At 44.5% G+C, this 12,844-nt stretch overlaps 1 protein-coding gene across 1 annotated transcript in view; it reads right to left on the bottom strand.

Moving 5' to 3' along the window:
- Positions 1-11,938, bottom strand: part of COL9A3 (collagen type IX alpha 3 chain) — a 62,061-nt gene extending 50,123 nt beyond the window's left edge. The window contains exons 1-2 of the mRNA XM_069751153.1: positions 11,740-11,938; positions 8,315-8,383 (exon numbers count right to left, since the gene is read on the bottom strand). Of these exons, the coding sequence (XP_069607254.1) occupies positions 8,315-8,383; positions 11,740-11,802 (132 nt within the window). The 5' untranslated portion in view covers positions 11,803-11,938. The remainder of the gene's footprint in view (positions 1-8,314; positions 8,384-11,739) is intronic.
- Between the last annotated feature and the right edge of the window lie 906 nt (positions 11,939-12,844).

Genomic DNA, 12,844 nt, shown 5'->3' on the forward strand with positions numbered 1-12,844 from the left:
CAGTTCAAATTTCGTGTTTTCAAGTTTACATGTTTTAGCGCTGCAGTGTGCTGCCTTATTTACTTAAAAATAAATAATAATCTCAGAAATCCTATAAGGACCAATAAACCGAGGTTTAAACTTAGGAGAAGAAACCTTCATAGGAACATGACGGTAAGACAACCAGACCAGATCCCCAACCCGAAGCCGGGAACCAACACACCGACGACGATTAGCAAAACGTTGAGCCTCCTCTTGAGACAACACCAACTTGTCCACCACATGAGCCCAAATCTGCTGCAACCTGTCCACCACAGAATCCACACCAGGACTGTCAGAAGGCTCAACCTGCCCAGAAGAAAAACGAGGATGAAAACCAAAATTAGAAAAGAAAGGCAAAACCAAGGTAGCAGAACTAGCCCGATTATTAAGGGCAAACTCGGCCAATGGCAAGAAGGCCACCCAATCATCCTGATCAGCAGACACAAAGCATCTCAAATAAGTCTCCAAGGTCTGATTAGTACGCTCGGTCTTGCCATTTGTCTGAGGATGAAATGCAGAAGAAAAAGACAAATCAATGCCCAGCCTAGCACAAAAGGCCCGCCAAAACCTAGAAACAAACTGGGAACCTCTGTCGGAAACAATATTCTCCGGAATACCATGCAAACGAACCACATGCTGAAAGAACAACGGAACCAAATAAGAAGAGGAAGGCAATTTAGGTAAGGGCACCAAATGAACCATCTTAGAGAACCGGTCACAAACAACCCAGATAACAGACATCTTCTGGGAGACCGGAAGATCAGAAATAAAATCCATCGAAATATGCGTGTAGGGCCTCTCAGGGACTGGCAATGGCAAAAGCAACCCACTAGCACGGGAAAAACAAGGCTTGGCCCGCGCACAAGTCCCACAGGACTGCACGAAAGAACGCACATCACGTGACAATGAAGGCCACCAAAAGGACCTACCAACCAAATCTCTGGTACCAAAAATGCCAGAATGACCGGCCAACACGGAACAGTGAACCTCAGAAATCACTCTACTAGTCCATCTGTCAGGAACAAACAATTTCCCCACAGGACAGCGGTCAGGTTCGTCAACCTGAAATTCCTGAAGAACCCATCGTAAATCAGGGGAAAAGGCAGAAAGGACCACCCCCTCTTTCAGAATACCGACTGGCTCTAAGACCTCAGGAGAATCAGGCAAAAAACTCCTAGAGAGGGCATCAGCTTTAATATTCTTAGAACCCGGAAGGTACGAGACCACGAAATCAAAACGGGAAAAAAACAAGGACCATCAAGCCTGTATAGGATTCAGCCGTTTAGCAGACTCGAGGTAAATCAAATTCTTATGATCGGTCAAGACCACAATACGGTGCTTAGCTCCCTCAAGCCAATGTCGCCACGCAGCAGGGAGATTACGATTTTTACCTGCTGAATGGAATCACCAGAGGATCGAGGTCTCAGGTCAAAAAAACAGTTTACAGTTGTTTTTAAAACTCAAAAATTTAGACCTGTCACCAGAAAACAAATCAGGAGTAGGAATCTTCGGTACTAAAGCAGGAGTCTGAACAATATAATCAGAAATACCTTGCACCCTAGCAGCAAGCTGGTCTACACGAGAAGCTAATTCCTGAACATTCATGCTTGCACCAGGCTCCTCAGCCACCCAGATATTAAGAGGGAAGAGAACACAAAACAGACTGGAGGAAAAAAAATGGCTCAAGAGCTTCCTTCCCTTCTTCTGAGATGCATTTAACTCATTGTTGGCCAGTTGTACTGTTATGATCCGGTGACCTTGGAGCTGCATGAGAACTTTCACTGGAGAAAGTGGCCACTATACTGACCGCAAACCTGAACTTAAAACCGCAACTAGAAGTAGCCGTGGAGTGTACCTAACACACCTAGACACCTCGTTACAGCCGGAGGACTAAATACCCCTAAAGATGGAAATCGGAATACTGTCTTGCCTCAGAGAAAATCCCCAAAGGATAGACAGCCCCCCACAAATATTGGCAGTGAGTCGGAGAGGAAAAAACATACACAGGCAGAAAAATCAGGATTTAGCACAGGAGGCCACTCTAGCTAGATAGGACAGGGTAGGACAGAGTTATGTGCGGTCAGTATAAAACCCTTCAAAAAATCCTCAGAATATACAAAAAACTTCCTACATCTAACTAAAGATGTAGGAGCGTATATCTGCAACTCCAGTGAAACCAACCAGACTGAGAAAACACAGACACAGTCTAATCTGGACAAAAGAAAAACAAACGAACAGTACTGAAAATAAGCACACTGCATGTGTGCCACAGGAAAAGAAACGGACACTTATCTTTGCTGAACTGGCAGATAAGCAGGAGAGGCCAGGCAGAGAACCAACACTTCCAGAGAAACATTGACAACTGGCAAGGGCTAAAGGATCCTGCACACCTAAATATCCCAGTCAGAATTGTAATTATCCGATACACCTGGCCAGGACTGCGAGTCAGAGACAACTGCATTCCCACCAACAACCACCGGAAGGAACCCAAGAGCAGAATTCACAACAATGTACACAGTGACTGCACCAGCAGAATAGTGAGTGCAGCTCTGGAGTATAATACAGGATGTAACTCAGGATCAGTACAGGATAAGTAATGTAATGAATGTACACAGTGACTCCACAAGCAAAATAGTGAGTGCAGCTCTGGGGTATAATACAGGTTGTAACTCAGGATCAGTACAGGGTAAGTAATGTAATGTATGTACACAGTGACTCCACCAGAAGAATAGTGAGTGCAGCTGTGGAGGATAATACAGGAGATAACTCAGGATCAGTGCAGGATAAGTAATGTATGTACACAGTGACTCCATCAGCAGAATAGTGAGTGCAGCTCTGGATTATAATACAGGATGTAACTCGGGATCAGTGCAGGATAAGAAATGTATGTACACAGTGACTCCATCAGCAGAATAGTGAGTGCAGCTCTGGAGTATAATACAGAATGTAACTCAGGATCAGTACAGGATAAGTAATGTAATGTATGTACACAGTGACCCCACCAGCAGAATAGTGAGTGCAGCTGTAGAGGATAATACAGGATGTAACTCCGGATCAGTACAGGATAAGCAATGTAATGTATGTACACTGTGACTCCACCAGCAGAATAGTGAGTGCAGCTCTGGAGTATAATACAGGATGTAACTCAGGATCAGTACAGGATAAGTAATGTAATGTATGTACACAGTGACTCCACCAGCAGAATAGTGAGTGCAGCTCTGGGGTATAATACAGGATGTAACTCAGGATCAGTACAGGATGAGTAATGTAATGTATGTACACAGTGACTCCACCAGCAGAATAGTGAGTGCAGCTCTGGAGTATAATACAGGATGTAACTCAGGATCAGTTCAGGATAAGTAATGTAATGTACAGTGCCTTGCGAAAGTATTCAGCCCCCTGGAACTTTTCAACCTGAATCCCATAGAACACCTGTGGAGAGATCTAAAAATGGCAGTTTGGAGAAGGCGCCCTTCAAATATCAGGGACCTGGAGCAGTTTGCCAAAGAAGAATGATCTAAAATTCCAGCAGAGCATTGTAAGAAACTCATTGATGGTTACCGGAAGCGGTTGGTCGCAGTTATTTTGGCTAAAGGTTGTGCAACCAAGTATTAGGCTGAGGGTGCCAATACTTTTGTCTGGCCCATTTTTGGAGTTTTGTGTGAAATGATCAATGTTTTGCTTTTTGCTTCATTCTCTTTTGTGCTTTTTCATTTAAGACAAATTAAATGAAGATAATAATACCAAATAATTTGAGTTTGCAATCATTTTCAGGAAGAAACTGAGTATTATCTGACAGAATTGCAGGGGTGGCAATACTTTTGGCCATGACTGTATGTTTGGCGTAAAGGCAACACAGCTCATCACCCTGAACACTCCATCCCCACTGTCAAACATGGTGGTGGCAGCATCATGGTTTGGGCCAGTTTTTATTCAGCAGGGACAGGGAAGATGGTTAAAATTGATGGGAAGATGGATGGAGCCAAATACAGGACCATTCTTGAAGAAAACCTGTTGGAGTCTGCAAAAGCCCTGAGACTGGGACGGAGATTTGTCTTCCAACAAGACAATGATCCCAAACATAAAGCAAAATCTACAATGGAATGGTTCACAAATAAACGTATCCAGGTGTTAGAATGGCCAAGTCAAAGTCCAGACCTCAATCCAATCGAGAATCTGTGGAAAGAGCTGAAAACTGCTGTTCACAAACGATCTCCATCAAACCTCACTGAGCTCGAGCTGTTTGCCAAGGAAGAATGGACAAGAATTTCAGTCTCTCGATGTAGAAAACTGATGGAGACATTCCCCAAGCGACTTGCCGCTGTAATCGCAGCAAAGGTGGCGCAACAAAGTATTAAGTTAAAGGGGCCGAATGATATTGCACCCCTCACTTTTCAGTTTCTGAATTTCCACAAAAATTTAAAATAACCAATAAATTTTGTTCAACTTCACAATTGTGTTCCACTTGTTGATTCTTCACCAAAAATTTACATTTGGTATCTTTATGTTTGAAGCATGATATGTGGGAAAAGGTTGAAAAGTTCCAGGGGGCCAAATACTTTTGCAAGGCACTGTATGTACACAGTGACTGCACCAAGAGAATAGTGAGTGCAGCATACAGTCCTTACCACTGATCCACCATACAGTGCTAACCAATGAGCCACCGTGCAGGTTATGTTATTGTAACAATAATAATGATTTTAGAACTCAACACTTTTGGATTTTTGGCGACTAAGAAATTGCACACATGTGACAGCCATGTACATACATAATGTTGTGCACCCCCATAAATGTAAGTTATGCATACTAGTGTGAACTTGGTTGTGCAATAATTGTTCTCAATATGTCACCGTGGAGCCCGGCCTTAGAAGAGACATAAATAATGTATCCAACAAGTGGCAGCATAGCACAGTGGTGATGTGTACTATCAAGGATAAATCAGCTTTTTGTGTTCAGTGTATTTTCTAAAAAAAATTTGGGGCTATTTTTTTCCCTCTTTTGTCACAATTGCTATGAAAAATAAAAATGTAGACATCTTGCAGTTTTCACACTAGGGACATTTTAGACTAACTTTGTGTTGTTTCAGGAGCTAACACATGTACATTAGCCGCAAAGAACAGACTCTGACCCTATATTTTATATTGAAGCATCTAATGAGCGGGTGCAAAGTTCATTGTGAAGGGAGGAGTAGCAAGATCAGCTGTGACATCACCTATTGTGATTGGAGGATCCTGTGTTATCAACGCGTCACCTGTTGTTGTAACCCTATCTGTGCTGATAAAGAGCCTGATAAAAACTCTCCTGAAAGGACAAGATGTATGAGCCAAAAATGGCCACAGTGGCCAGCGTGAAAATTAAAATTGGAAGATTACTAATTTTGTATTTTTATTACAAATTGTAATGTGAAAAAAAAAACGACCAAACATGAAAAAATACATATTAAGCAAAAGCTTGATTTAAATATTAAGCCATTTTCTGACAGCGCATTCCCTTTGAGGAGAATGTGAGAGTGCGGCTTCTTGAGGTACAAGGGAACACACTGTTTTGTGTAATTATTTTAGGTCACATGATGCTACGCCAATTCCTCAAGGGTATGTAGCAGGGATTGTTTTTTGTAGGTAGGTAAGTGGTTACCCTGGTTCTTGGGCATCTTGAGGGTGAGCCGCCTCTGAGGGGCATGTGGCTGCCACATTTAATAGCGTGGACTGTTTCTAAGTGACATTTAGCTGCAAAATTAAATGAAATATAGATTCCTCACATGATTGTCAAGATCTAATTATGTCACATCTAATGAACTTCGAGAGGGAGTGGGATAACTGAATGGCGGAATCATACAGTGTGTGGTGGGCATTATGGGACATCATGCTGTGTCTGGTGGGCATTATGGGACATCATGCTGTGTGTGGTGGGCATTATGCTGCATCATGCTGTGTGTGGTGGGCATTATGGGGCATCATGCTGTGTGTGGTGGGCATTATGGGACATCATGCTGTGTGTGGTGGGCATTATGGGACATCATGCTGTGTGTGGTGGGCATTATGCTGCATCATGCTGTGTGTGGTGGGCATTATGGGGCATCATGCTGTGTGTGGTGGGCATTATGGGGCATCATGCTGTGTGTGGTGGGCATTATGGGGCATCATGCTGTGTGTGGTGAGCATTATGGGGCATCATGCTGTGTGTGGTGGGCATTATGGGACATCATGCTGTGTGTGGTGGGCATTATGCTGCATCATGCTGTGTGTGGTGGGCATTATGGGGCATCATGCTGTGTGTGGTGGGCATTATGGGACATCATGCTGTGTGTGGTGGGCATTATGCTGCATCATGCTGTGTGTGGTGGGCATTATGGGGCATCATGCTGTGTGTGGTGGGCATTATGGGGCATCATGCTGTGTGTGGTGGGCATTATGGGGCATCATGCTGTGTGTGGTGGGCATTATGGGGCATCATGCTGTGTGTGGTGGGCATTATGCTGCATCATGCTGTGTGTGGTGGGCATTATGGGGCATCATGCTGTGTGTGGTGGGCATTATGGGGTATCATGCTGTGTGTGGTGGGCATTATGGGGCATCATGCTGTGTGTGGTGGGCATTATGGGGCATTATGCTGTATGCTGTGTGTGGTGGGTATTATGAGGCATCATGCTGTGTCTGGTGGGCATTATGCTGCATCATGCTGTGTGTGGTGGGCATTATGCTGCATCATGCTGTGTGTGGTGGGCATTATGGGGCATCATGCTGTGTCTGGTGGGCATTATGGGGTATCATGCTGTGTGTGGTGGGCATTATGGGGCATCATGCTGTGTGTGGTGGGCATTATGGGGCATCATGCTGTGTGTGGTGGGCATTATGGGGCATCATGCTGTGTGTGGTGCGCATTATGGGGCATCATGCTGTGTGTGGTGGGAATTATGGGGCATCATGCTGTGTGTGGTGGGCATTATGGGGCATCATGCTGTGTCTGGTGGGCATTATGGGGTATCATGCTGTGTGTGCTGGGCATTATGGGGCATCATGCTGTGTGTGGTGGGCATTATGGGGCATCATGCTGTGTGTGGTGGGCATTATGGGGCATCATGCTGTGTGTGGTGGGCATTATGGGGCATCATGCTGTGTGTGGTAGGCATTATGGGGCATCATGCTGTGTGTGGTAGGCATTATGGAGCATCATGCTGTGTGTGGTGGGCATTATGGGGCATCATGCTGTGTGTGGTGGGCATTATTGGGGTATCATGCTCTATGTGGTGGGCATTATGAGGCATCATGCTGTGTGTGGTGGGAATTATGGGGGCAGCATGGTGGGCATTATGGGGGGGATCATGCTGTGTGTGGTGGGCACTGTAAGGGCCATGAAAGGGGAATTGTCCTGTATAAAAACACTAATGGGCTTCACTAATACTTCTGTGTGGGCAGGTACAGACTGGGACTGAAATTCAGCTCTGGCATGAAATCACACAGGCCCATGTTGTCCCCGCCCCCGAGCACTAGATGGGGATATATTACTAATATTACCCTGGATGGTGGGAACCAAGACTTTCTACAAGACCAATATTTCTAATGATACCCATGGCTTGCTGGGGTAAGTGACGGAGTCAGCGACTTTGTGCTCCGTCACAACTCTTAACAGTGCGGGTATCTTGAGAACACAGATTCTGCTAACAACGTAGCAGACAAGGCAGCCCATGACCAGACAGGCCCTTCTGGCATTTGCCAGAATTGCCAGATGGCCAGTCCGGCTCTGTGTGTGGGGTGGGCACATGTAAAGGACTGCATGAGGTTAGAGAAATAGCTTAAAGTAAAAATTGCTGCAGAGCCATTCGCCGTGTCCCCCTCACTTTCAAAGTTGGGAGGCATGTTGGAACCTGTACAGGGAGAGATCTGTATAACATTATGTAATTGCCAGTTAAGCAATTGCACGGTATATTCTTTCCTCCAGATTTCCGTCTCCTCATCTGTAAGGAATACCGTACTGTCTCAGGTGTTGGTGGAGAAGGATCTCCAGCAGTATCGCAGAGGGCAGTGAGTAGAGAGGTGGTATTAGGACACTAGAGGCTCTGTGTAACCTGGACCCTCCTAGCAGGAGGCAGGGAAGAGAGGGGGCACACAGAGCATCCTTTATACTCCCTGTATAAACACTCCTTCTCTCCAGCACACAGGAATTCCATTAACCACTCATCTGCCACAGCATCCGACCTCACAATGAAAAGCCATTTATATACCGACTCTCCGGCGGCCAAGACAGGGTTAATCCCCCGTTGCTTCTGTGCTTTCCAATCAGTCCCGGTACTCACATCTATTCCATCCTTGCCCGGTGTTCCAGGGGGTCCCTGTGGACCAGGAGGTCCTGGTAGTCCAGCTCTCTGTGAAAAGGATAGACAAATAGTCAGTGGAGTATATCGAAGGGGTAGGGTGGACAGGTCTGCCGGGGTCAAATATATGGGGTGGGTAAAGGGATATCAATGTGCATATAAGGATAGAGTGTAAGCTCTGGGGTGACAAAAATGCAAGTGGTAAATAGGAATAATCACAATGCGCTGTGGATACAATATGGCCGCACGTGTCACATTATGATAACCACAGAGATGTAAGAGCGACTGATATCCTGGATAGGTGGTGCGACATTCCTCATATATATGAGCATCACCCAGTCATTAACCCTCTCCTAGAGGTCAGTGTCACACAGAACCAAGTATACAGTCAGCACTAGGTACAGCCGGCACTGAGTACACAGTAAGCACTGTGCGTACAGCATATATACCATATGCTACATATATGTATTTATACACATTTACAGAGTAGTCCCTTATTTTCATGACTTCTGCCCTTTGCCTTGGCAGCTGGATATTGGCTTCTGGGCCAAATCCTGACTGATGACCGCCCGTTCTTGTCTAATCAGTGCTTGGAGTTTACCACCATTTCTGTGGTCTTGTTTGTCCTCTCAGTTTTTGAGGACCGATCACAGGTTCTCAATGGGATTGAGATCTGGGAATTTTCCTGGTTAGGGACCAAAAAGATCAATGTTTTCTTCACCAAGTCATTGAATTATCACTTTTGCTTGCGACGTGGAAAAAGCATTGTTCAACACCAAATTGCTCCTGGATGGTTGGGAGAAGTTGCTCTTGGAGGATGTGTAGACGCCATATTTTTTTTTATCATAGCGTCTTGTTTTCTCTGATGAAGCCCCTTAAAACAGTTTGGGACATCTGGAAGAATGATTGTCCAGAGAAAGAAGTTTTAGCCCTACCATGAGTCCAACAGTATAGCATCCTGAGACCTTTCATGTGTGTGTGTGTGTGGGGGGGGGGACTTCTCATCTATGGAGGGGGCTCACTCACAATTTGTCCCAAGAACATGGCCAAGAAAAAAGAATGAAATCTAACACCCTCCAAGATCAACTTCTCCCAATATCCAGGAGCAATTTGGGGATGAACAATGCTTTTTCCAGCAGGATGGAGACTATGCCACAAGACAAACGTGATAATTAAGTGGCTCAGTGAACAAAACAACATTTTGGATCCATGGCCCGGAACCTCCCCAGATCTTAATCCCATTCGGAAGCTTTGATCAATCCTGAAAAACCAAGAGGACAAACAAAATCCAGAGTTTGTGATCAGCTTCAAGCATTGATGACTAGAATGGACGGTCATCAGTCAGGATTTGGCCCAGAAGCAGATATCCAGCTGCCAGGGTGAAGGGCAGAAGACAACACTGTTAATATTGAGTCTGTCCATAAACTTGATGGACTTCAGTGACCAGAGGAACAAAGATCTAAAGACACTGAAGCAACAAACTTTGTGAAAACCAAGATGTCTCAAAACGTTTGACCACGACTGTCTGCCATCCATTGGAAGCCACTATACATTTTTGGGCCCTATGTGACCAGTGGGCCCCAGACTGCCATACTGCATTGTATGTTAGTTATATCTGTAGGTCATTGTCCACTCCATGAACTTTCCGACTGGTGGTTATTGGGCCAGAAGTAGGGCCCCATAAATTACCAGCCCTATGAATAGGACAAAAGGGCACTTGAAGATCCTGGAAAAGTCTAGTTCCAACCACTATAAGGATATATTGGATAATCAATTTTATGTTTGTGATATCATTGAAGCCAAAATAACTAACTGACCTACAACTAATAACTAATATGTAACTAATAGACCTAATTGACTAACATATGGGGCTAATAAAACTGACTATTATATTGAAATAACATAACAAACTAATGAAAAAAACTAATAAAAGACACTAATATAATCTGCTAGTACAACTGACTATTGTAATCGAAAAATGTAAAAAGACTACTATAATCTACCCATATAATGAATATTATAAACGACTAACATAAGGCTAATTTAGCTGACTGATAATCGACTAATAGACTAATAAAGGTAAACGAATAAAACAGACTAAAATAGCTGAAAAACATAAAAACAACTATTATAATCTATTAATATAACCAACTATTATAATGGAATAACATGTCAAATGAAAACAAGCAGATAAAAGACACCAATATAATCTACTAATATAATAGACCGAGATAATAGAGATCCTTGTCCTTGGAGCTTGCAGTCTACTGCAGGTCTGGATGTAGCATACTAATACCCTAGCCTAGTGTGTCTTGTGGATTCCAGGCGATGTCGCAGGGGATTTAGAAATTCCAGAATATACTAATAAGAGTGTGCGGAGCACAAATGGTGCAGTGTCTGCGCAGACAGGAAAGCACAGGGCACCATGTGTACGACCTGTTTACACAGTAGACGGGCGACGACTATTGAGGAGCAGCCTGTAGGCAGGGACATAACAGGAGCTTTGTTATCAGTACAGGGGTTATTCTTCCAGTTGTGACATTCTTGGAACTGACATGAGCTGTAGATCAAAGATAGCGATGTAGCAGAGCTGAGTTTGTCATTTAACATCATCTGTAATTATGCACAGAACTGAAAGCATGCAATAAACTCTTGACGGTCAAACATTGCAGCTCCCAAAAATATAAACGACAAACTCAGCTCTGCTACATCCGTATCAATTGCTCCAGTGTCCTTTGTGTTTCATCAAAAAGTTCCATGTTGTACATACATTAGACATACCACAATATAGCAGAGCTGAATTTGCCAATTCGGGGTCGGCATTATATGCTCATGCGAGTACAGAAGTAGCAGAGCTGGGTTTGCCAAATTTGGTACAATATGTCATGATATTGCAATGTGTTTGGCATCAGTAAATGATCAATTGCCCTTTACTACATCTGGAATGGAAAGGAAAATGCAGCAGATTTATCCGTGTACATTGTGCCCAGACAACATTTGCTGAACAAGGGCAGTTTTTGCAAACTCAGCTCCGCTACAGATATATATATATATATATATATATATATATATATATATATATATATATATACGTGTGTGTGTAGTATCCAAGTTTTCTCATGCAGCTTTCCAATTAGATCATTGGTCTGAAACCTTGTAGTGAAACTACAACACCCAGCATGTCCTGGCGCCCACAGGTCATGGTTTCCTAACTGCCCAAGGTTGCAGACCATTGATGTAGATGACAATGGACAGGCACTGGTGCTGAATTCACATGTTCCTGGCAGATTTATCAGGAGGCTGTGGCATCCTTGAATGCTGACAGTGCCAAGGAAGGCGATGGCACCATACAATCCAATGGTTCTCCAAGATCCTAGAATACAACAACCGCAGATGGAGCATCTTACCTGCCCTTGTGATGCCACTAGGTGGAATATTAAAAGGAACCCAATAGCAGGGAACCTGGCCATGGTCACCAGAGAACCTTCGCCCCACCGCTGGTACTACACAGTCCTACTGTTGCCCCCTCTTCGCTGGTTTGGAGCCCCTGCGTGAGGGGTGTCTGGCTCCAGATAAAGTTCTGTCTGCAGGTCCCAGAGATGTGCAGAGGCAGGGGGCTTCAGAGTGCTGGAGGTGGAGAGACTGTGGGCAAAGGGAGGAGGCAAACCTGAAACCCACCTATGAATGGGTCATTGATGATTGGCAGCTCCATTCCCTGGAATGCCTGGAATAACCGGAGAAATGGTGAGAGGTGGGAACCTGGGAGGATGCAGCGCCCACCTCCCCACATGGGACCCTCAGCTGAGCACCTCCGGCCCCTCTTACCTACTGACTTTTATGACCACATCGTCCATAAGCTCCACCCAAAACCTAAAACAGAAACATTGCTATAAAGAGGAATAAGCAAGTCACATTTAAAGCAGAATTGGATTGAAACTAAATCACCCCCAAATGGGGGAAGCAGCTGTCATTATTGCACCTTGACGCAACCGCGTCATCATGCATCAAATCCTCCACATCCGCTGCACAAACCGCGCTCCTGCCATGATAGATCGTTACAGTGTGTCAGTGCAGTTATCAGTCTAGCATTACAGGATTATACAGACAGGATACAATTGGAACAAACCTGGGCATCTCCTGTATATAATGATAATAATAATCTTTATTTTTATATAGCGCTAACATATTCCGCAGCGCTTTACAGGTTACACACATTATCATCACTGTCCCTGATGGGGCTCACAATCTAAATTCCCTATCAGTATGTCTTTGGAGTGTGGGAGGAAACCGGAGAACCCGGAGGAAACCCACGCAAACACGGGGAGAACATACAAACTCTTTGCAGATGTTGTCCAAGGTGGGATTAGAACCCAGGACCACAGCGCTGCAAGGCTGCAGTGCTAACCACTGAGCCACCGTGCTGCCCTACAACTGGTATAACCTGGGCACCTCCTGTATACAATGATACATGTACAACTGGTATAACCTGGGCATCCTCTGTATATAATGATA

The sequence above is a fragment of the Ranitomeya imitator genome, chromosome 2 (genome assembly GCF_032444005.1).
Source record: "Ranitomeya imitator isolate aRanImi1 chromosome 2, aRanImi1.pri, whole genome shotgun sequence".
In the NCBI taxonomy this organism is placed as follows: Eukaryota; Metazoa; Chordata; class Amphibia; order Anura; family Dendrobatidae; genus Ranitomeya; species Ranitomeya imitator.